The sequence below is a fragment of the Crassostrea angulata genome, chromosome 2 (assembly GCF_025612915.1).
Source record: "Crassostrea angulata isolate pt1a10 chromosome 2, ASM2561291v2, whole genome shotgun sequence".
NCBI lineage: Eukaryota > Metazoa > Mollusca > Bivalvia > Ostreida > Ostreidae > Magallana > Magallana angulata.
This window is the reverse complement of record NC_069112.1, coordinates 42,517,586-42,544,246: the sequence shown is the minus strand read 5'-3', so window position 1 is coordinate 42,544,246 and position 26,661 is coordinate 42,517,586. Positions and strand designations below refer to the sequence as shown.

General features: G+C 31.6%; 2 protein-coding genes across 2 annotated transcripts in view; one reads left to right on the top strand and one right to left on the bottom strand.

The window, feature by feature from the left end:
- The window catches only part of LOC128172410 (multiple epidermal growth factor-like domains protein 10), a 110,833-nt gene that overhangs the window by 72,020 nt on the left and 12,152 nt on the right, over positions 1-26,661 (bottom strand). The window lies entirely within an intron of this gene.
- Positions 1,145-25,919, top strand: LOC128172492 (uncharacterized). The gene is made up of 8 exons (XM_052838286.1): positions 1,145-1,387; positions 18,035-18,280; positions 18,508-18,645; positions 20,265-20,386; positions 21,328-21,409; positions 23,089-23,144; positions 24,218-24,355; positions 24,570-25,919. Exons 1-8 carry the CDS (start codon positions 1,322-1,324, stop codon positions 24,622-24,624), a joined length of 903 nt encoding a protein of 300 aa, XP_052694246.1. The 5' UTR covers positions 1,145-1,321; the 3' UTR covers positions 24,625-25,919.

The following is a 26,661-nucleotide window of genomic DNA, read 5'->3' as shown; positions in this document are numbered from 1 at the left end:
CACGTACATCATCACTACCTCAATATCGTATAATTAACTGATTAAGAAATGTGTATAAAATTTCGATCGGGTTCAGTATTTTTGTATATAATGAACGATAAACTTCCAGAAAATGAAAAAAATCAATCCAATTATTTATTAAAATTTGATAATTATTTTTGCGTTTTTATCACAGGACCTGCTACAGCCTAATTCAATTACAGTAATTGCATTGTGTAAGTGAAGTCCTTTCAGGAGTTATTTTACGTTATTGAAATTAATGGTTAATGATTTATATGAAAACATTCATTAAAATCCATTTGTTTTATATGTTTTCTCTGACATTACTCATCCAGAAAAGAAAAACAAAATAATACTATATTTTATCACGGACGTATGTATATACATGCGCGGATCTAGAGGGGGGGGGGGGGGTCGGGGGGGGGGGGGTCTGGGGATTCCCGACCCCCCCTGGAAAATGAAAATTTATTAAATTTACATAGTAAAATTATCGCGAAAATATGCCTCGGACCCCCCCTGGCAAACACAATTATCCTTCGGACCCCCCCTGGAAAAATTTTCTGGATCCGCGCATGTATATATGTCTGATTTTATATCCGCATGTCGCATATGACGATTAACTTCAAAAAGACCGGTTTTTAATATCAACTAAACTTAGCACAAAGCACATACCTTGTTATCATGTAAACAACAATATGTAACTAATAAATGGATTTTAAATGACTGATTCCGGGACAATATTCCCGAAAAATTCAAAAACGAAAAGTACGGATTGCACAAATGGAACATTCCATAATGGACTAAAAAACTGCTTACGGATTTTTTTCCATTCCAAAAACAGTTGGTATTTTACCTTTTAAATCAAAAAATTCAATAATACAAAATAACACTATTTCAATTTCTTATTTCCGCAAAATTACAATCAATATTAACCTCATCTGTCTGTACTAAAAATAAATGACCAATCCCGTTCACCCCTTCATATTGTCTAATCCAATGTATCGTACACGGTGTATAAAACATTTCGCCCCCTCGTCAGTTATGCCTGGCTCCAATGGATTTTTCATCATTTCAATACGAAAATCTATAGACTTTACTAAGAAAAAAAAATAACTATAAGATGATATATTCCTATCTCATATAAGATATCAGAATGATATTCATATCTTTATAACTTAAATAAAAATTATGTGTCAGAATAGCAGTAACCATTTAATAAACCACCGCCTGAACAGCTTTCGCGCGCTTCTATCACAGACGCTGAAAAACAGAGAACATCTTAAAATCGAAACACTACAGAGAAAAGACGAAGGATAGAGACATGGCATTAGCGGGAGCTGCTGGTGGCGATGGGGCTCCATCTCCCAAGAAACATAAATCCTCACCGGTGAGTCATCATTATAAGTTGGGAATGTTTATTCAAATAATGCGATGAAACCATGTCAGTAAACAGTTTTGAAACGACGCCATAATTTGACTCTTGACCGCAACCAATCAATTTGTATCAGGTGATTGTTTTATTTAATTATATCCTTTATTTTATACAAAAATATATTATACATTCAATGTCTTCAAAAAATTGATTATCGTATCGCGAAGCTACGTACTTCAATAAACGGTTCGAACCAATCGCCCAAACAGCCAAATGGAATATAATACTAAAATAACTCATTTAAGATATAATAGCACAAATGAATTATAAAATTAACTAGACTCTTGTTGCTATAGCAACAAAAAGGTCTTCCGTTCCTCATGTATAAATCTGTACAAAAGATCCATTTCTCTTGTAAACAGAAAATGGATATTATTTATACTAAAAAGGAATTCCCAAGAAATAAACAAACAAAAAGACAAAACTTCATTTTTGAGTACTTTCTGTGACGACCGAAAGTTACGCCGGATCATACAAAACAGTAAACATATCTTCATACATTGCCTTGTATTTCTTCAAATTTTGGATGTTCAAGTTTTTGTTAGTTATAATATCTCGTTGAGAAATGGTTTTTGTCTCGGGACCGGAAAGGAACGAACGGAAGTGATTAAGAAATTGAAAATATGTATTTTAGTACATTTACCTATGATAAGTTATTGTTCATCACATTGAGTAATATGCTATAAAAAATTCTAATTTAAAAAAAACCTTTTATTGCTTTTATTTTATCATTTCGAGTGAAAACCGGAAGTGACGTACGACCAAATGGAACCCGTTAAACACATGTTCGTTCAAATGTCCATTATCCATAAAAGTTTTGTGTCTTGATCTCTCTAAGTTTCTGAGATCTTGGGGGTAGTTTGTTTTTTTAAAAGAAGGCTACCTGAGATATTTGAGATGTCTCAACGGAAGTAGAACTTTTTTGGTTTTTTTCACCATCTGTGGATGACCTCCTGTATTTTTATAACTAAAAGGTTACTTCCATGCCAAATAACCAACATATTTTTAAAAAATCAGAATTTGGTGTACTTTCTGTGACGACCGGAAGTTACGCCGGATGAAACAAAATAGTGTTAACACGTGTCCATACACAGGTCTATAATCCTACAAAGTTTGGTTGTTGAGGTCGTAACCGTTTTTGAGATCTCGTCGATATAAGGTTTTTTGTCTCGGGACAGGAAACGGACAAACGGAAGTGCTTAATGAAATTTAAATTTTTTATATCTTGTTACTTTCCTATTTTACATTATTATTCATCGAAGTAGCTAAAACTATCAAATAAAAACAGTTTTATGGATAAACAGTTTGATTTGTTTGAACTCTTCCGCTGTGAACCGGAAGTGACGGAAGACAAAATGAAACTGTTTAAACACATCTTCAATCAAATGTCTATAATTAGTGAAAGTTTCGTGTCTTAATCACGTACAGTACCTGAGAACTTGCGGGTACAAAATATGTTTTAAAAAAGCTTCCTGAGATAATCGAGATATCTCACCGGAAGTAGGTTTTTTTTGTTTATTTAACATTGTATAGATGACATATGAAAGGATCTATACTAATATCTTTATTCTATGGGAGATAAATTAAATATGTAAAAACAAAAAATTTTGAAGTGCTTCCGGTGACGACCGGAAGTTACGCCGAACAAAACAAAAATGTTTAAACACATCTACAACTATAGGTCTATCATCCCACAAAGTTTGGATGTTCAAGTGTTTACCGTTTCTGAGATCTCGTTGGTACAAGCTTTTTCAACGCGGGACAGGAAACGGACGACCGGAAACGATTTTTGACAAAATGAAAAAAACGCCTCGAGATATTGTCATTTTCTTCCATTCCAGAAAATTTCACATAAATCTATCCAGTCATCTCTGAGAAATCTTGTGGACAAAAACTGGGAAAAAAATAATAATAACTAGAGCAAAGCTCGTTGCAAAGCAACGAGTGGGTCTTCCGTTAATGTCAGAAGTAAAGCTGGAAGTTCCTGTCAGAAGCAGAGCTCTTAAACCAACAACAAGAGTAACGAAAATAAAAAGATGAAAAAATCGAATTATTCCTGGTACGACTTAACGAAATACGAATGATTTTAAGTACGACTTAACAAAAACATTTCCGATTTCAAGAACGACTTAACAAAAAAAATCCGAATGTGTTCAAGTACGACTTAACAATTATTTTTGGTACGAGTTAATTTTACTTTGAATATTACGCTATTTTTTAAACCAAAGAAGCGGAATCAAAATTTCCGAAAAAATCAATTTTTAAACCCCGATTTCTCTGTTATGCATTGTCCGATTTTGAAACGGCTTTCAGTGTTAGATTCAGCTTAATAAGCTCTACAAAACACATATTCGTTTTTGATTTGATCAGAAAATTCATTTTTTCGAAAAATTTGTTTCACTTCCGGTTTCGACCGGAAGTGACAAAATATTTTTTTCTGTACATTTGCCATAAGTCAATCCGCAGATTTACAATCACAGAAAATTTCAAGTCTTTATAAACAACCGTTTACGAGAAAAGTGCTGGACAAAATCACTTTTTGAAAATTTTTAAAATGACGTAACTAGAAACCGGAAATGACTTAATGACTAAAAGTTTGAAGGCTTCAAGGGACAAGAAATTAAAATAATCCCTGAAAATTTCTTGCAAATTGGTTGAATAGTTTTTGAGATATAAAGCAAAAAAGAAGTCAGAAGGAAAAACAAGAAGAATAATAATAATAAAACTAGACACGATCTCGTTGCGAGCAACGAGGAGGTCTTCCGTCTGATTTTAGAAATTGAGATTTATTTTCGATCTTGATTTTGCTATTTAACAGCTATACATGATTTAAAACAGGAAAAGAAGATCTTCATTTTAAGTGCCTGATACTATTTTGTTTCAGGTGTTTAGAAATTCGTCACCGTTCTTGAGATATTTCAGAAAGAATATTTTAGGGGCCGGACCTTATCTCCTTATTGGGGCCGCTGAACAAAAATTGTAAGGTTGCATGTTATTAGGTACATTATTTTGAGCATCTTTTCTTTTATACTGCATTTCAAAATATTTTTTCTTTTTGAGATATAGGTGAGCAAATTTTTGGACTTTTGCCCCTAAAAATCCTTAATTACGTAACACATGAGAAAAATCATTATAATGTTAGGCTACATAACTGTTAGATAAACATTTTTGCTTCTATAATCTATTACGAAATACCCCTCGGTAAAGAACTATAGTAAAAAGACTTTAGAGCCCTCTAGGTCCCTAATATTAGGGGCCAGCCCCTTTTTCATGGTATCAAATGAAAGGTCATTTGATTATAAAGACATTTTGTTCAACAAGTGTTCAGAAATCCGTTACCATTCTTGAGATATCTCAGAAAGAATATTTTAGGGGCCGGTCCCTTATCTCCTTATTGGGGCCGCTGAACCAAATTTTTTAGGCTGCATGTTGTTAAGGACATCATTTTGAGCATCTTTTCTTTTATACCGATTTCAAAATATTTTTTCTTTTTGAGATATAGGTGAGCAAAGTTTTGGACTTTTGACCCCTAAAAATCCTTAATTACGTAACACATGAGAAAAATCATTATAATGTTAGGCTACATAACTGTTAGATAAACATTTTTGCTTCTATAATCTATTACGAAATACCCCTCGGTAAAGAACTATAGTAAAAAGACTTTAGAGCCCTCTAGGTCCCTAATATTAGGGGCCAGCCCCTTTTTCTTGGTATCAAATGAAAGGTCATTTGATTATAAAGACATTTTGTTCAACAAGTGTTCAGAAATCCGTTACCATTCTTGAGATATCTCAGAAAGAATATTTTAGGGGCCGGTCCCTTATCTCCTTATTGGGGCCGCTGAACCAAATTTTTTAGGCTGCATGTTGTTAAGGACATCATTTTGAGCATCTTTTCTTTTATACCGATTTCAAAATATTTTTTCTTTTTGAGATATAGGTGAGCAAAGTTTTGGACTTTTGACCCCTAAAAATCCTTAATTACGTAACACATGAGAAAATCGTTATACTGCTTGGCTTCATATTTGTAAGATAAACATATTTGCTTATATAATTTATTACAAAATATCCCTCAGTAAAGAACTATAGTAGAAAGACTTTAGAGCCCTCTAGGTCCCTAATTTTAGGGGCCAGCCCCTTTTTCTTGGTATCAAATGAAAGGTCATTTGATTATAAAGACATTTTGTTCAACAAGTGTTCAGAAATTCGTTACCATTCTTGAGATATCTGAGAAAGAATGTTTTAGGGGCCGGTCCCTTATCTCCTTATTGGGGCCGCTGAACCTAATTTTTTAGGTTGCATGGTGTTAAGTACATCATTTTGAGCATCTTTTCTTTTATACTGCATTTCAAAATATTTTTCCGTTTTGAGATATAGGTGGTCAAAGTTTTGGACTTCTGACCCCTAAAAACCCCTAATTACGTAACATATGAGAAAATCGTCACACTGCTTGGCTTCATATTTGTAAGATAAACATATTTGCTTATATAATTTATTACAAAATATCCCTCGGTAAAGAGTTATGGGTAAAAGACTTTAGAGCCCTCTAGGTCCCTTATTTGAGGGGCCAGCCCCTTTTTCCTGATATCAGCAGAAAGGTCTTGTAAATATAAACTTTTTTTACATTACATGTTTTAACAAAATATTTTCCAGAAAAGAGATAAAGAGAGAAAAGCACAAAAAATTACGACGCTTTTTTAATGTCAATTTTCGAGCCATAGTGAGCTTTGGCGCCAGTAGTGCTAAACATACAAAACAACAATCATGCAAAACTTCAATCTTTCGTTTACCAACCGTAGAAATTTGAGCTCAAAATCTCTTATAGTTTAGGAGAACGGCCGCAGACTAAATACCCATATAAAAAATAGAAAAATCTCAATATCTCCAAAACGGATGTGACGTCATCAGTGCAAAAAATTTGCTATCAACTTCAGACCACTATCTATCACGTCTGAAAATTTGATGGAGATCAGTTGAGCCGTTTCTGAGAAATCGCGTGCACAAAAATGGGAAGAAAAAAAAAGAATAAAAATAATAGGGAAAAAGAAACCGAAGAATAACAATAAGGTCTTCCGTTGGAAACGGAAGACCTTAAAAAAACAATAGAATAACAAGAGGGTCTTCCGTTGAAAACGGAAGACCCTAATAAAAAACCTTACAATCACTATAAGGTCTTAATCACGTACAGTACCTGAGAACTTGCGGGTACAAAATATGTTTTAAAAAAGCTTCCTGAGATAATCGAGATATCTCACCGGAAGTAGATTTTTTTTGTTTATTTAACATTGTATAGATGACATATGAAAGGATCTATACTAATATCTTTATTCTATGGGAGATAAATTAAATATGTAAAAACAAAAAATTTTGAAGTGCTTCCGGTGACGACCGGAAGTTACGCCGAACAAAACAAAAATGTTTAAACACATCTACAACTATAGGTCTATCATCCCACAAAGTTTGGATGTTCAAGTGTTTACCGTTTCTGAGATCTCGTTGGTACAAGCTTTTTCAACGTGGGACAGGAAACGGACGACCGGAAACGATTTTTGACAAAATGAAAAAAACGCCTCGAGATATTGTCATTTTCTTCCATTCCAGAAAATTTCACATAAATCTATCCAGTCATCTCTGAGAAATCTTGTGGACAAAAACTGGGAAAAAAATAATAACTAGAGCAAAGCTCGTTGCAAAGCAACGAGTGGGTCTTCCGTTAATGTCGGATGTAAAGCTGGAAGTTCCTGTAAGAAGCAGAGCTCTTAAACCAATAACAAGAGTAACTAAAATAAAAAGATGAAAAAAAAATCGAATTATTCCTGGTACGACTTAACAAAATCCGAATGATTTTAAGTACGACTTAACAAAATCCTTCCTGATTTCAAGAACGACATAACAAAAAAATCAGAATGTGTTCATGTACGACCTAACAATTATTTTTGGTACGAGTTAACTTTACTTTGAACATTACACTACTTTTTAAACCAAGGACGCGGAATCAAAATTTCCGGAAAAATCAATTTTTAAACCCCGATATCTCTGTAATGCATCGTCCGATTTAAAAACGGATTTCAGTTTTGAACTCAGCATGAAAATTACTGTAAGATAGGTATGTGAAATTTTTAAAATTGAAAAACATGAAAAAACAAAAAAATTGGTTTTGCTTCCGGTTTCGACCGGAAGTGTCCGAATTGAGTTTCCAGCCTTATGTCATAAGTTAAACGGTAGTTCTACCTATTCTGTAAATCTCATAGCTTTATCTTAAATCAAAAATGAGAAAAGCTCCGGACAAAATCACTTTTTAAAACTTGAAAAACGTCAATATCTGACGAATTTGATGACGTCATCATATAATTTTTTCATATCATAGAGATCTTTAAGATACACATTAAAGCTGTAAATTTCAAAACAATCGATGCAAGCGTTTTTGAAATATTTGAGTTGGAAAAAAAATAAAAAGAATAATAATAATAAGAACTAGAGCAAAGCTCGTTGCAAAGCAACGAGTGGGTCTTCCGTTAATGTCAAGAGTAAAGCTTGATGTTCCTGCAAGAAGCAGTGTTAAAATCAATAACAAGAGCAACTTAAAGTAAAAGATAAAAATAAATACGAATGATACTATGAAAGAATTATCAAAACCTTAACGATTCTAAGAACGACCTAACAAAAAAATAATTCCGAAGGTGTCAAAGTACTTAACAAAATTCGAATTATTTTTGGTACGAGTTTGAACTTTACGCTATTTTGAAACCATAAACGCAGAATCAAAATTTCTGAAAAAATCAATTTTTAAACCCCGATAACTGTTATGCATCGTCCGATTTAAAAACGGATTTTAGTTTAGTACTCATCATGAAAAATACCGTAGGTTACATGTTTAATTTTTAATATTGAAAAACAATAAAAACTAAAACAAGAGACAAATGGGTCACATCGCTCACCTGAGGAACAATAGGTATGATAAAATCAGCTTAATGGGGTCACAATGCAAACTACCTGGACAATGTACAATAATACATGTAGATCCTGTATAAATAAAATCCATTTTCCCCCCTAAATATTCTTATGTTTATAATCATTAGTTCCTTTTCTAAAAGGATGATTTTATATTGATTTTATAGTCATATCGCATGTTGAGTATTGTAGTTCTCAAAAAGATCCTTAACAATAGTTTATATATGGGATATAAACCTACATCAAACTCTGAACCTTCTTGTGAGGCCAAAGAACTGTCCTGGGGCCAAAGTCTTAACAATTATAAAGAATCATCTGGCTGATTAGTTTCTGAGAAGAAGATTTTTAAATATTTACTCTATATATTCCTATGTTAAACTTTGACCCCCCCCCCCCCCCATTGTGGCCCAAACCTATCCCTGGGGTCATGATTTTCACAACTTTGTATCTACACAACCTGAGGATGCTTCCACATACATGTAAGTTTCAGCTTTCCTGGCTGATTAGTTTCTGAGAAAAAGATTTTTAAAGATTTTCTCTATATATTCCTATGTAAAAATCGATTCCCCCATTGTGACCCCACCATACCACCTGGGACTATGATTTGAATAAACTTGAATCTACACTACCTGAGGATGCTTCCACTTTAATTTGAGCTTTTCTGGCCTAATAGTTTTTGAGAAGATTTTCAAAGATTTTCTCTATATATTCCTATGTAAAACTTGATCCCCCTCTTGTGGCCCCTCCCTACCCCCGGTGACCATGATTTGAACAAACTTGAATCTACACTACCTGAGAATGCCTCCACACAAGTTTAAGCTTTTCAGGCCGAATAGTTTTTGAGAAGAAGATTTTTGAAAAATACCAACAAATTTTCAATAATTCTCAATTACCTCCCCTTTAAAGAGGGCATGGCCCTTCATTTAAACTACTTGAATCCCCTTCACCTAGTGGTGGTGCTTAGTGCAAAATTTGGTTGAAATCTGCCCAGTGGTTCTTGAGAAGAAGATTAATTTATGAAAAGTTTACAACAACGACAACGACAAATTGTGATCAGAAAAGCTCACTTGAGCCTTTGGCTCAGGTGAGCTAAAAACAAAATAAAGGAAACATAATTGCATACTTTTATTGAAAAACAATTTTTCACAGCTAACAATTGTAAATTACTTTAAACAGCCATAATTTTGTTTGCTATAATTTCTTATCAAACACAAACCACAACAAGGCATGATGCTTTCTTAAAGTTCCATTACAGTAACTGTTCATGAATTATCCGATTTAATTTGAATTACTGGTAAATAGTCTGAAGAACACATTAAGGAATATGCATGTGGGTAGAGGTGACAGGTTAACCTCAAGAGCTCAAAAGAATCAACAGGTAAAAACCATGTGGCCACCAATAGCTGAAATTAAAAAAATCAATAAGCTGTGTTAATACATGTACCGGTACTAATAATAGCTGTGTTTACATTAACATATGCATAGTATTTCTGAAAAAAAAATACACTGACCATGCAGTGTAATTAGTATGACATATCCCGAAACGTGACATTAGATGGCACAGGACAGTTTTTTTGATACATTTCATTGTAGCCTGGGGACGTGTGTCTTCGTAACCCTGTAACTAGAATTTCCTCAGTTCCCATTCACCACAAATACTTTTAATTCACTCTTTATAAGGCCAATCACCAATTTCTGAAGAAAATTACTAGTCAAAACCGGTAAAATTTTCTACATACAGGTTTTTATGAGATTTTGATCCTTCCATATTTTGCTAATTTTTCATGATTTTTCAGCTTTTTAGACCTCCCCCAGCCAATTCCCTGCAAAGGGTTGACCTTCCATACCATGTGCATGTTGCACCATCACATGTCAGAAACTTACCGGTGTATAGTTTATAATGCCCCATCCACCTACTTTTCATGTTATTTACCCTCCCGTCTGTAACTTGCATTTTCACTGTCTAAAGTCACGAAACAGTCATAGCCGCAGGTTTCGCATTTTACTTCTGAATCTCATGTACCTAACATATGGGGTCTACATATTGAATATCAATTTCAACAAGAGACATCCCTCTAACTAATGATAATCATTAAAAATCATTTCATGAATTTTAGCAACACTCATAAGCCTTCAAGTACAGCAACTCTCAATTTTACAAAAATATTGACGGGTACTTTATCCGAAACTGTCCCTTGCTACCTTAACTTACACTAACATTCTCTGAAAAGTCATCTTGTCTTAAACTTACAAAGCTTATGCTATTCTGAGAAAAAGTATACCTCATTTTGCCAATTCCATTAAGGATTAAGAAAAATATGGCCATTTAAGTGAACCCAGCATTTCCACTTTCTTTTATTTAACACAGATTCATAGGGCTCTCCATAAATAAAGCATCTTTACCTAATCTTATAGAGGTCAACTGTTGTTCAACCTCCCTAAATAAGAAACCTTATTGAAAACTACATACATATACATGATATTATCATGACAAAAGCATCACATCACTTAGAAATACCCTTACATGTATACCCTCCCCCTATTTTTTGATTTTTCTAAGAAGCATTAGTTTGAACACTTTAACCAAATATTATGAAACTTGTGGCAATTCCCTTGAGTCATTTCTCACACATATTTAAAAACAACCATCACTGATATTGAAAATTGATCTTTTCTTGATAAATGGATGAAATGTAACATTTTTTTTCACAAAAAGACATGCCGACATACATGTGATTTCTTGTTTTCATGAAACAGTAAGCTTATAATCATTTTTAGTGAATATCTTATTTATTCTGGTTTCTAGTCTCCTTTTAACTTTGCTAAAATAGTAAGACCTACAAGTGTGATGTCTGCTCTTAATTAAAATGAAATTCAAACACAACCGGGTACCTGGGGACGGATGAGAATTCCATGATAAATGTTCAAATTTTACATGTTTTCCTACATTTTTGATGCATATATACAATAAAAGGGTAAAAATTTGTTGTTTCTTGATCATTTCGAGAGTAATTATTATAGCAGATGTTATTTCAAGGTCAAATGTACATTTACATATCCAACATGTAATGGTAATGGAGACAATTGGAAAGAGGGGGTAGCTTTTTGAATTCTGTAAATATATCTTAAATATCACTTTTGGATAGGAAGGAGCAAAAACTTGAGTTTTTTGACATATTGTATACTTTGATAACTGCATTTGTCTACATGTGAATTTTATTTGAAAGAAAAATATGCTGTTTTTAAAAAATTGAGTTACATAAGTCAGGTTGCTTAATGTTATTTCATGAAATCAGACAGCAAAATTGCTGCAAATTTATAATGTAGTCTTGAAACTTACACTAACATTCTCTGAAAAGTCATCTTGTCTTAAACGTACAAAGCTTATGCTATTCTGAGAAAAAGTATACCTCATTTTGCCAATTCCATTAAGGATTAAGAAAAATATGGCCATTTAAGTGAACCCAGCATTTCCACTTTCTTCTATTTAACACAGATTTATAGGGCTCTCCATAAATAAAGCATCTTTACCCAATCTTTTAGAGGTCAACTGTTGTTCAACCTCCCTAAATAAGAAACCTTATTAAAAACTACATACATATGATATACATGATATTATCATGACAAAAGCATCACATCACTTAGAAATACCCTTACATGTATACCCTCCCCCTATTTTTTGATTTTCCTAAGAAGCATTAGTTTGAACACTTTAACCAAATATTATGAAATTTAAATGCTTCTATTCTGATCAACTGAATTTTTAAGCAGCGTGAAATTAAAACCATCGCAATTGATACTTTTGTAAAAATCATGAAATTTTAACACCGTGGAATTTAAACGACTTACAGTATTTCATCCGAACAGCCTCAAAGTATAATTTTCTGCTATACCATTTTTTTTAAATGAATTCTACTGGGGTTTTTTTTTTTTGCACATAAATTGAGCTAAGATTTTTTTCTCTTTTCTTATTAATGACAGGTTTTAAAAACAATATTATGTTTAGTAGGTATAAAATTCCATAAACAATTTTACAAAGCTTTGGATTTTAGTTGCACAATGAAAAAATGAGGGATTGCACGATAATACATGCTCATTTTAAAATTTAAAGCATTGTTGATTTCTTTTCCTAGATAGAGATATGCACAAAATGATGTTGCTCTGTGATGCTTTGCCAAGATTAAAAGCATGAGAGAGAGAGAGAGATCGGGAGAGAGAGATCGGGAGAGAGAGAGATCGAGATCTGAGGCACATGTAGTAAAAATTATTACATACATTTGTCTTACTGTAAAAATTGTTTACAACGTAAATGTGTTCTGCATGTAAAGTTTACCTAAACTGAATCAATAAAATTCAATATATATAAAAGATAAACTAATCTCAAAGAATTTACAATATTCTGTGAAATAATCAAATCTTGAGAAGAATGTTTTATAGATATCAGGGAACATTAACCAAAAATCTGAACTTAAAGTTCTTTTCATCTTGCACTCTGTTTTACATGCTCTTTCACAGGCGATAATCATATATAACGCCGAGCCTGCAGGCAAGAGTTCTAATTTTAATTAGACTGAATATTTACCATGTCAAATATATTTTTTTAATTAAGCACAAGCCTGTCTGAGTTCTTTAATTCATTAATTCAGTGGAGGTGATATGGTAAAGATCTGCTATATTCAAATATTTAGGGTAAAGTTATCATGATGCAAACATGCACTCTAATTACAACATTCTACTCTTGTGTGCCTTTGGACCCCCACCCCTTTTAATTGCACTGTTTTACAGTGTGTGGTGTGTTGTTCAATACAAAATAAGACATACATATACATAATAATAAATAGAAATTCAAAAGAGTAGTGTGCAAAACATACACGTAAAAATACATTGGACTGATAATATCCCGAGATTTCTCAGACTCAAATCACCGAAGTGCGATGAGACTCCAACGAGTCCTACACTTTATTGGAAGAAGAAGAAATGCCCGCTTTTATATTGTTACGCACGCCAAAAGCGGAGGTTAGAGTCAGAGGAATGTCGGATTAGATTGAAAAGTGCACAAACACTTTGAAAAGAAAAAATCAATACGACATATCCTGTATTGAAACATACCTTTATAATCTTTCATACGTTAGTTGAGCTGAAATTTCCACTATCGCCGTCTTGCAGGCCATTCTTCTGACACACCGCTATCAGCTGTTGTTCGCGGTCAAAACATGGCGACTTGACATGGGGAATCGTACGATAATTATTTCGATTAAAACTAATAAGACTAATAAAAACTAACAACGTAATTATCGATCGAAGTAAGGAAATCGTTTCGATAAACACTCTGATTAACTATATAAAAAACGAGATCGGTTTTATGACCTGTACGAAATCTTTTCAGCGGGAGTTACTTTCAGTGGGAAGTTTGCACTATTTTTTAAACCAATATCGAGGAATCAACATTCCCGGAAAAATCAATATTTAAACCCCGATATCTCTGCAATGCAGTATCCGATTTTAAAACGAATTTAAGTTTTGTATTTAGCTTTGCAAACTATACAATATGCATATAATTTTATGTTTTTTAAAAAGTTTTATGATCAGTTCGAATTGTTACAGTAGAAGTTACTTTCAGTGTGAATTTTGCACTATTTTTGAAACCAAGAACGCGGCATCAAAATTTCCGGGAAAATCAGTTTTTAAACCCCGATATCTCTGTAATGCATCCTCCGAATTTTAAACGGTTTTCAGCATTAGATTCAGCTTAAAAAGCTCTACAAAGTACGTATACGTTTTTTGTTTGATCAAAAAATTCAATTTTTCAAAAAATTTGATTCGCTTCCATTTTCGACCAGAAGTGACAGATTTTTATTATATAGCTTTATTACAGAGGTAAATTGACCAAATCATAGGCATTGAAAATTTCAAGCCTCTATCTTAAAGCGTTTTTGAGAAAAGTCCCGGACAAAATGACTTTTTTAAAATGTTAAAAATGACGTAACGTCAAAACGGAAGTGACGTTGTCTTTAAAACTTTAACATCTTTGAGGGACGATAACTTGCTAAAATCTCTGGAAGTGTCATTGAAATCGGTTGAAAACTTTTTGAGTTATGAAGCAAAAAAGGAGTCAGAAAAAAAAGAAAAAGTATAATAACTAGAGCAAAGCTCGTTGCAAAGCAACGAGTGGGTCTTCCGTTAATGTCAGAAGTAAAGCTGGAAGTTCCTGTCAGAAGCAGAGCTTTTAAACCAACAACAAGAGTAACGAAAATAAAAAGATGAAAAAATCGAATTATTCCTGGTACGACTTAACAAAATACGAATGATTTTAAGTACGACTTAACAAAAACATTTCCGATTTCAAGAACGACTTAACAAAAAAAATCCGAATGTGTTCAAGTACGATTTAACAATTATTTTTGGTACGAGTTAATTTTACTTTGAATATTACGCTATTTTTTAAACCAAGGAAGCGGAATCAAAATTTCCGGAAAAATCAATTTTTAAACCCCGATATCTCTGTTATGCATCGTCCGATTTTAAAACGGCTTTCAGTGTTAGATTCAGCTTAATAAGCTCTACAAAACACATATTCGTTTTTGATTTGATCAGAAAATTCATTTTTTCGAAAAATTTGTTTCACTTCCGGTTTCGACCGGAAGTAACAAAATAATTTTTTCTGTACATTTGCCATAAGTCAATCCGCAGATTTACAATCACAGAAAATTTCAAGTCTTTATAAACAACTGTTTACGAGAAAAGTGCTGGACAAAATCACTTTTTGAAAATTTTTAAAATGATGTAACTAGAAACCGGAAGTGACTTAATGACTAAAAGTTTGAAGGCTTCAAGGGACAAGAAATTAAAATAATCCCTGAAAATTTCTTGCAAATTGGTTGAATAGTTTTTGAGATATAAAGCAAAAAAGAAGTCAGAAGGAAAAACAAGAAAAATAATAATAATTAAAAAAAAACAATAGAATAACAAGAGGGTCTTCCGTTGAAAACGGAAGACCCTAATAATAAAAAGAAACCGAAGAAAAACAAAAGGGTCTTCCGTTGGAAAACGGAAGACCCTAATAAGAAAAAAAAGAAACCGTAGAAAAACAAAAGGGTCTTCCGTTGGAAACGGAAGACCCTAATAAAAAACCTTACAATCACTATAAGGTCTTCCGTTGGAAACGGAAGACCTTAATTAACTTTATATCCCATTTCGACTATGATATCCCAAACGCCCTATTTCTTCCCATTTGGGGGTTCGTTCCAACCTGATTTAAACATATACTGTGGTTTCATCAATATTCGTTGAATACCAATTTTCGTAGATTTCGTTGTTTAGTTGATCCACGAAATTAAATGTTCATTAAATTGCCTTTTCTATTCACACTTTGCATTGATAGGGTCATTGACCACGATTTTACGTATCCTTGAAACTGTAATTTTCACTTTATCCACGAAAATTGATACCCTTGAATATTAATGAAACCACAGTAGTTCATTTAACTTGCTGAAAATGTTATTCATTGGATTCTGAGGTTAAAAATCACATCTTTAAATCTTCATCATTGAATATATAACTATTGTAAGCTTCTAATCCTGTTTCCAATGTCTATGTAAAAAAGCATTTATTCCACTTGTTTTCTTTCTAAATCATTAAATATTCAAGATGTGATTTTATTGCATATTCAGTTTTTAAAACAAAGACCATTGTAAGTATGATAAAAACCCCATTCAGAGATTAAACTTCAATTTGACTTGGTTATGAGTAAAAACAATATATCTAAAACAATTTTACCAAAATAATTAATCATAATTATTATAATAAATAAAATTAAATCCTTCTCCATGCCATGAAAGTACATAGGGCCAGTGCTTGTCCCCCAGTTTCCGTCATGCTAAGTGGATGAGAGTCATTGACTCCCCCTGGATATGACACCAGTCAATAGCAAGTTAACCCCCAGCAATGCTCACCTACAGTGCAATTATTAAAATTATGCTTTTATTAATATACTTTTTTGCATTAATCATAAATTACTAAACTGCTAGTATAAATCTCCCAGATCAATGTGTATATTTCTCTGCAAATTAAGATGACAAGAAAAAAAATTTAATTGTCAAAGTTAAACGACTCTTCATACCAAAAACCATTTTTCATCTATAAATAATCTGTTCATACCAAAGTTAATCCAAATTTCCAAAATCTCTTAGAAATATCCAATGATATTCCTCCTTCAATAATACAGATATAAACACTTTTAACAAATCTATTTTGAAAAAGTTTCTTGCCCTTATATCAGAGCAGGATCAATCAGATTATAAAAGTTGCCTCGTATATAAATTGAAACAGAAAATTCACTTAACAACGTTGGAATTTGCGATCATAAGTTTTTAACTTTTTATCAAAAGTATTTCTTACAATTCTACATACATAGCTAAACCAAAAATAAAAACAAAATTTTGGGGTTTATATGTTCCTTTCGCTGCTACAGTGAATTTTTAATATGATCTTTCTGCACTCAAAGTGCAAATTGCACACAAATCACTTTTCCCACAATAATTTTTAATCAGATAAACCATGGCATCAAATACAAATTTATATTAAAGAAATTTAATATAATTAAAATAATCATTAAGAAAAATTGTGCAATATCTTCACCATATTGATATTTTGACCTTTTTGCACTGATGAAATGCTATTTTTATCCATTAACAATTCAACATGCAATAAAATTATTTAAAAATCTCAAACTTCCTCTCAAATTTTAATAGACTTAGCAAAAATATCTTAAAAATTCTTCAAAAAATAAAACCAAAAGTATAACTCTATGATGTAAATTTTAAGATATAGCATCAAATAAACTAATGTTTAGAAAAAATTGGAGTTCATTTTTCTCTTGACTTTTATGAATTAATAGTTAAATCCACGAGACTTTTTTGAAATAATAGTTAAATGCGCCAATGTATGTCAATAAAAAAATTTAAATATTATTAAAATATGTTTATTGAAACAAGACAAAGATAACCCAATGTATAAACTAGCTGAAAATATGGTCTGCACTGAAAATAAAAAAACCAAAATTACGTACCCTAAAACAACTGAGTTATGAAAAATGTTCATAATATTCTTAAACATCCTCTGCCACCAAATATAGTCTCTTACTAAACTCTGTAAATATGAAATTGTCCCCTAACTATTTTAATCAATATACTTTATTTGGCATTGAAAAATACCAATTTACAAGAGAACTAATATATGCCACATATATTCCAGACTAGAGATGACCCAAAATGGCTACCCAAAATCAGACCAACAGACCCCATTAAACAAAATACAGACAAACAATAAAAATTTCAGATTTGATTTTCCAGAGAGGAATATTTGAGAAATTTAGTAGTAAGTGCAAACAGAAATAAATAAATCATTAATGAAATAATTAAAAACTAATCTTCCAAACATAAACCGCAAACTGCAACAACCATGGATACAACAGCATTATGGAATGTGTAATATATATTTTAGCATTAACAACACTTCCAAATCGTTTTATAAACAATACTGTAAATAACATATACATGTACATATTGTATTTTTTATAACCAGAAATTAAATAATTTAAAATTTCACATACTTTAACATCCTGACATAAATGAATTGTGTACCTTCATTTCAGTTTCAAGCCGCACAACAGAAAATCTACATCATGGAAACACCAGAAATCAGGAAAAACCCAACAGATGCTAAAGAATATGCTGTTACAAACGTTCTATCAACCACCACAGCATTCAACACAAGACACGAACTCTACCTAACCATCAAACATCTCGAAAAAATCAAAAAGTCAACTGGGAAATGCCTACTCATAAGAGGTTTTAGTCAAAGAGATGATCATTCCATAAGGATAACTGACACCACCATTGTAAGAATTAAATATTCAACTTATTTAATAAAAGAAACTGACATATCAATTCAATCTACCATTCAATCTAAAAATATTAAGGTAATCTTTAATGTTTACAGATGGCACAGAATTCATAGTCTTCTGTTTACATAAAAATGTACTCGATTAAACATGTGTAAGTTTAAAAACACAATTATTATAAAATAGATGTATACTACATTGAATTTTGCTCCTTTTAACAAAAGGTCATGGATACTGCTATGGAAAAGAGTATCTCAACTGAAATCATCAAAACGCATATTGAACCGGACATATTATCAATTGCTGAAATCAAGACAAAGCAAAAAGGAGACAGAGTTTCTGTCAAAGGCCATGTAGACAAAGTAAGTAAATATTTGTAGAAAAATTGTGATATTATTTATCACAAATTCTGCTGGACCTTCATTAATAGTGGAATTTATGTTGAATAATTTTTTTTCATGCTTTTCATGCTATTTATGCTTATTGAGTGCAATTAATTTGAACACATACATGTCTTATCTTCTACTTTATTGATTTTATTTCATTCTCCTACATCATCATTTCTACTAGTATAGCATATTATATTTACAATAAGGCATGAATTTTTGGTTTGAAGATTTCACTTCTCCCTAACAGAAAAATTATAGAGAAAGAACTTTGTGAATTGAATCAAACAGACTTCATTTATTTAATTAAGTTTACATTGATATACACAAATTCAAAACATAATTTTAAAATATTGTAATTTAAATACCTTAAGACAGACTATACTTAAAATACAGGTAAATTAGATTAAAAGCATGTCTGCAACAACTAATAAAAAATCTAACAATATTTTAATAAATAAAAGCTTATCTAATTTAAGAAATTGGATTTATTTATTGTATTTAAACCTTAAATAAAGGAAATATCTCGTCATTATTTAACCTAAGTGACAAATAAAACATGTCTCTTTACTTCAGTGCATTTAGGGGTATTAGTCCAACCCAATGACCCACTTACACTGTTTCTTTTTCCACCAATTTGGGACTGGGGGCTAGGACGCTCTCAATTGGGAAAATAGCGACAAAGCCGAAAGATTGGGAAAATTGCTTTTCATTTATATCAATGAAATTTAATGGTTTCTATGACTATAATTTATTCAAAATGAAATACAAAAAACACCACAATGCGTTTATCCAGCATTCATTACCGTAACCGAAACATGTTAGATAAGACATACGTAAAATTTTGACAACTCGTACAAAGATTTTTTCCTAAAAATACAATTGGGAATTTTCAGACCGAAATTCGGAAAATATTTAAAATTTCCGATTGGGCCTGAGGCCAAATTTCACCCCCAAATCAGGCCCAAAGAAAACCTGACTTTCCACCATTATGTAGAGAATAGCCAAATGGTTACAAATGCTATATCTTACCACCTTACGCATTAGATCCTTATTACAAACATTACAAACTAATAGAAGACCATGATTTTCATCACATTAATTTATTTATAGAAATATCAAAAATAATGTATTTGCAACATATTGCAATGTATCCACAATTCAGAGTATGAAATTGCAATATGGCTTGCACTGCCAACACCCAACTCTTCATTAATCCAACTGTTTTCTTCAGTAAATCAAGGTTCACAGAAAAAAACCCTAAGCAAACTAACTTCAATATATGTATTTGTAACGGAGATTAACTGGTTTAAATCTCAACAAGCGTTCAAATTTTGCTTCCATTGATATTCAAAACAAAATGAATAAACAAAACAATCTAATTCAAAACACAATTATTTATCCTCCTTTTCCGATTAAATTTATTAACAATGCAGAGAAGTTGACAAATGCAGCACTATGTATATTTGACACATATTTGAATTGCTCTGTGAGAAACACAGTTCAAAAATAAATAATGGTTAAACTCCCAAAAATGAACTATTAAAACAATTAATATTATATTTATTACACATTGAATATCTGTTTGCTCTTAGATTACCAACGTCTTGGAGACAAAAACATCGAAAAGGAGGATCATCACATTAACTGACCAATCAGGATCCCTTGACATCAAAATGTGGGGCTCTCACGTCAACAAACTCACCAACCAATACGATGATGTAATTATAACCGCCGGGTTTGTACCGTATGGGGTATTTTCTGTACCGGGCGATTACTAGGGAATTAGCTCAACACTCGCTGTATTTTCCACATTTATTCCAGTTAATAACGCAATTATACAAACAGTTACTCTCCACTCCGTACACATTAAAAAGGGGGAACGCGCTTATTAATAATTCTAACTTAATGTTAACCTACATATGACAGTGAGGGAAAACGTAACGGATTAGACGGACGACTTGTATCTTGACTCTTAACCTCTATCTATCGAACTCTGACTCTATTCAACTAACTTTAATCATCTCTAAAACATGTAATATTATATTACTGGCGTGACCCTCTAAATAATTGACATGTATAAATCACCCAATCAGAGAATATATTTCTTGATCCTAACTGACCATCGTCCAGGTAAACGCCCATTTATTCACCTGCGTTAATCCGCTAATTGTTATGTAATTGCATTAACTCTATTAGTGTCAAACACACATTTCTTAGTTGAAACCATTGTCCTTCAATCCCGCCTTTCTAATAAGTATCTTTCCCAAAGCTACACTTGATTACTTTGATGTCCTATTTCTTTGTTACAGTTAAGACGTTTGATAAACATTAATTTACATTCTATCACATCACAGTCAGGAGGAATTTCACGATAATTAAGAAGAGTAAATACGTTAATTTACCAACAAGCTAAACTATAGAAAATGTTCGCAACATGTAAAATATACATTTTACATGGTGATAATACCCTACTTGATTACTTTGATGTCCTATTTCTTTGTTACAGTTAAGACGTTTGATAAACATTAATTTACATTCTATCACATCACAGTCAGGAGGAATTTCACGATAATTAAGAAGAGTAAATACGTTAATTTACCAACAAGCTAAACTATAGAAAATGTTCGCAACATGTAAAATATACATTTTACATGGTGATATAACTATCATATGCCTAACAGTGGATCTGTACATGGGAAGAGTTTCACTAAACTCAAATACATCCACAACACTGCAGGTATCTATATAAACCAAGAAAAATGTCAATAAAATATACAAAACACTAGCAGACCCTTAAAATCATATTTTATAACAATTTCCATGCAGAAAAGTACTGATTATATAAGCTGTTTACTAAAATATTTCCAAAGCAGATTTTTATCAACAAATATTCATTCCACAACTTAAAATTTTAACATAGTAGAAATCATACTAATCATATATATATTGCAAGAATTATTCTTATGCAAACCTGATGTCAACTTTAAGAATTCTCCCATAGACTTACCTTTTAGACATATATTTGTCACTTTCCTCTACAACTAATTTATTATATTGAAATTCAGAACCACTTTTCCATGGAAAATCTGATATAAGAAAAATTATAAATCTAATTAGCTAAATAAAAATTTTCTCTTATTTAACCTAAATTTAAATCCTACAAACCAAAAAAAGTGTTTTCATACACAGAATTGATTGTTAATCTTCCCACCATGAAATGGCCAGGACATAATGTTCCCTGTTTTATCAATCTGCCATTCCATCATTAATGACCTATGATCAATGTCTTAAAACTGTTCCACTCATTAATTCATATAAATGGATTTGACAAAAAAATATCCACTCACTGAAATTTCAAACTGCTTACACAAACATAAATATTTGAAAACAAAATATTAGAATAAAATGAAATTATCAAAATTTTGTATTTCATATGCCATTTCATCAATAGCACAAATAATATCACACAGCACTGATTTAAATCAATTATATGTGATGACACATTAAAACATTAAATTGGTATTTTCCCTGTGCTTGCTCATTATGATTCACAATTCTTCTCTTGATACAACTCTTTGGCGATAGTTAAAAAACAATACCACCTCCTATGGCCAAAATCATCATTGAGAAAAACCCCAGAACCATTCCAATTTCATTCCAATAATTGTGTCTGCATCCCTCCTATGACACATTGTGCTCACATTAAATTTGCTGTTGATTTTAAACTTGACATCATATTCATATTAACCACGCCGAAGAAAACATTGCTCTGATACAATATTCCACTTCCATAAGTGTACATCATCTCCATCACCATCTTCAAACAATCTAAAATCTCTAAATAAAATTCAACCAGACCTGAAGTGTTTCATACTTAGTAAATACCACAGTCTCAGTCCAAAGTCACATCATTCTTAAATTTCATAAAGTTAATTGGAAATTATTCACCCTTACAACAAAACAAATACATGAACTTATTTGATATAGCAAATAAATTGGAAAAACACTGAAAAGTTTTGTCAGCTTTACAGGTTCAGTTCAAATTTGGATCCAATAAATTCCTCAAAAAAAGAAATACTACAAAATAAAACAAAATTACACTCTCTGTTCTATCTAACCAGTATATGATACTGATACATAAAATTGCAAATAAATTGATTTAAGAAAAATTCCTAATCCTGTTTCAAATTATGTTCAGGTTTGAGAATTTCTGAACTTTGGCTGCATGTAAGGGCATGGCCTTTACATCAAGTTGTCAAAAGATTCATTAAAATATTTAAATACAACATAAACAAATCTTAAAGAAAAACCATTCAATTAACTAACCATTCAAGCTAATTAATAAAGATTTAAAGCTGATATGTCTTTCTCACATAATTATCCTACTGCTCTTGATAATTTATTAATGCATTTCAGGTCATGCAACAAGAGCAATCAATTCATGGCAAAATTGAAGCAGCCTCCTTTGAAAGGTAAGCCAAACTATTTGATTATAAACCTTTCAAAAGTTCTATAAAAAAAAAAAAAACAACAGTGTGCTTTGAACTCTCCCTACATTTTCGACAGTACACGAAACATCCTTTGGGAGATGCTTTTGGTTGTCCTATAGATGTGCAATAGCTTTCAAAGATTTCAATTTTGTCCCTGATTTACATCCAAACAGTTCAAATCCAAATTTTATAAAAACGGCCTAATTCTTTCCACACAGTAAATGATTTGAACTAAAAATTCTAAAACTTTAATGTTAGCCATTTAAGGAGGCCAATTTGGGGTTTTTTGCGGAAAAACTACAATAGCATAACTCTATATTCTTTAACCATATGAAATATAAAACAACTCTACTTTATTTCCAAAGGTTTATGAAAATCGACCGTATGGTTCTTTTTAGGGACCATCTCAAAATGGAGGTACATTTACTATAGGAATATATAGGAAACTGCATTTTCCGCACATCAAACAGTTTTTAAAAAAAAATACTACAATAGCCTTTTTCCTCAAATTGTTATATATGATTAATAATAGCTTTTCCTACCTTATATGTAAAAAACACAAAATTCTACCGTCTGGTTTTTAGTGGGGGCATCTCAAAATATTAAAATGCACCAAATTTTGCTATATATTTGGATCATCACGAATGATGATTGGTAAAATGGATTCATTCCAAAAATTAAGAAAATATCCTCGAGGATAGGATCATACTGTATATAAAATTTCAACAGCGTACAATTCTCACTTTTTCTTTTATGATATTACTTATAACGTACTCCTACAAAGCTTCATTTTATCATAACGTCATAAAAGCGCAATGGCAATGCTTCCCTACCAAACAGCGTAAAAATTGTGATAATAATAAAAAATTCCCTTTAACAACCTAAATATTTTTATCTGTATTTTGCTTATTGTGTTTAATCTTATAAATGATATCCAAAAAAATTATAAGAAGTATATATCAACTGCATTTTATTAGAAAGCGCAAAAACATGCGCAATGTAAACTAAAGTCACCCTCCTTAAACAAAAATAAAAATGTCTCATCCTCCTTTCAGAAATCAAATGTCAATAATGATCAATGACATCATCTATAACTTGACTGAAGAGTTGATGAAGAGAATTTTCCCAGAAATGAACTACATCGACAATATGAGAGTGTCAATCAATGTCAAAGGAAACTCCATTGTTCAAATGTAAGTACATATCAATTACAATTATGAATAAATTTGAACCTTAAAATTGTTTTAAACTATCTCAGTCAATCAATAATGATATTCAAAATCACCTACTGTGCAGACATAAATAAAAGAAATAAGTAATTCTATACTGCAGTCACTGCATTCTACAATATCACATTTAAGTTCTATCAACAATCATCCTCCTACAACTATTTTCAATTCATTTCAGCAATATGGTTACAGCAGAAAATGACTGGGAGCTACAGCTAGAACAACACGAATGAAAACTACAAGGAACATTTCAACTGTACCAAACATAACTGTATTACATTTGACAAAAGAATGTCAATCATTGATGCCTTGTGCTTCCTAACTAGACCTGGTTTTAAGTTTGACTTGCAGGAACAAGATTTGTTTTCTATATTTTCCTTTTTAAGTTTTATATCTGAAGCTTCTGTTTTAAATTAGACCAAACCATTAATAAGTATGGTTTGACTCAAAACCAAGTTTGGTTTTAGATATTTTGTTATCCCTGGATGTATAATAGGATATAGAAGTGATTAAACAAAAGGAATCAAAGTTGGACAAAACCATGGAATTTGACTGTAAAAATCAGAGAATTTTTACAATATTTTATCTTCACATTATTAACCAAAAAATGACAATATCAATTGGGTAAATATAGAAAACTCATATAACAACCATTTGTTTCGTAGATTTATGATATCTCAAATTTACCACTTCAAATTAACCATACTGTTTTTGACAATAGAATGTCAATACCTGATTTCTTGTGCTTTCCTATTAGACTCAATTTAGCATAAGCTTTGACTAAAGCAAAAAAATTTAGATTGTAGTTTTTCTCATTTCGTCGAAAGTTTTGTTTAAAGTAAGACAAACAAGGTTATTAAATGTAAATATTTTATTACAATTTCCATCGTTTGTAGATTTTAGATTTATATTTTTATGTTTCTAAACTGAGATACATTTTACCATCTCTTCTAATCCACAAAAAAGACTTCCATTTTGCAGTTAAAAAATTCCAGTTTGATCCTGATTATAGATTTTATACAACTTTTCATATCCACAAAATATGCATTTTAAAAAAAATCAAAAATTTCTTTAGTTCATTTGCTTATCTGTACAGACACTAAAGTTTCTGGAAAAAACCCCCATTTCTCCCCATATATTTAGAAATTCCATAATAAAAAAGGAAAAAAAAGTCTATATTATTATAATGTTCTAAGATTCAAATTGCCTACCATAGACTAACTGCAACTGTATATCGCATGTCTTTCCCTTTTTTAATTTTCTTCCGTCCAATTCTGCTTATATTATAAACACATTATACAACGAAAAAATTGTTTACATTTTACAAAACCTCATTTACCAATTGTAAACTGCTTGTAAATAAAAACGAACGTTCATTTTGTAATGTGTTCATGTGTATTTGGATACTAATTTATATCATGATCTCTATCTACATATTATGAAATGCAACATATCTTTAATGACAGTAAACTTGGGTAGAACGGGATAATATCGACCACCGGTCAATTTCGACCACATTACAAAAACTCAACACAAGGATTCATGGAAGTGTTTAAAAAACGTATGATGTTTCCGGAATTACAACAACTCAGACCCCAAACTTGTTTTGCAGTTAAATTATTTGATAAGAATAATAGTTTTCTTATTTAAAATTCCCGTTTTTAGGACGCTTGCTTTCACGTCGGCAAATACAAGAGAGGCAACTCGTGCCACATTGTTGACATTTCATAACTTGTATCAAAATTCAAAAGTACGTATCAAATTAAAACTGTTCTAATTTCTATCTGCATGACTTTATGTTACAGATTTTAACTTTTTATCAGTCGATTTCCCTTAAAATGCACACCTTTTGCCCGCAGAAGTTTGGTCGAAATTGACCCGCATGGTATTTAATGACGCGCATCAATTTCGACCACTTGTAGCCACAAATATATCAGACATCCTTGGTTTTTCTCGTATCATACGTCATTTATGGTCCGAATATAAATAATTTAACTTGTATTAAAAATTGCAGGTTTTCCCCATGCTTATTATTTTGAAAGAAAATTAAAGAGTTTGCTTAAAAACATACAGAAAAGAGGATATTGATCGCAGTATCAGTGGGGGTACTATTATCGTGCCAACACCAACTGGAACTTTGGCTTTAATCAAAAGAAAACTCGGATTTTTTGTTGTTGGAACAAAATAAAAATATATTCTGATATGGATTTAATTTATATTACAATGAATTCGCACCTAACATATTAATCATGAGATAAAATCATGCATTG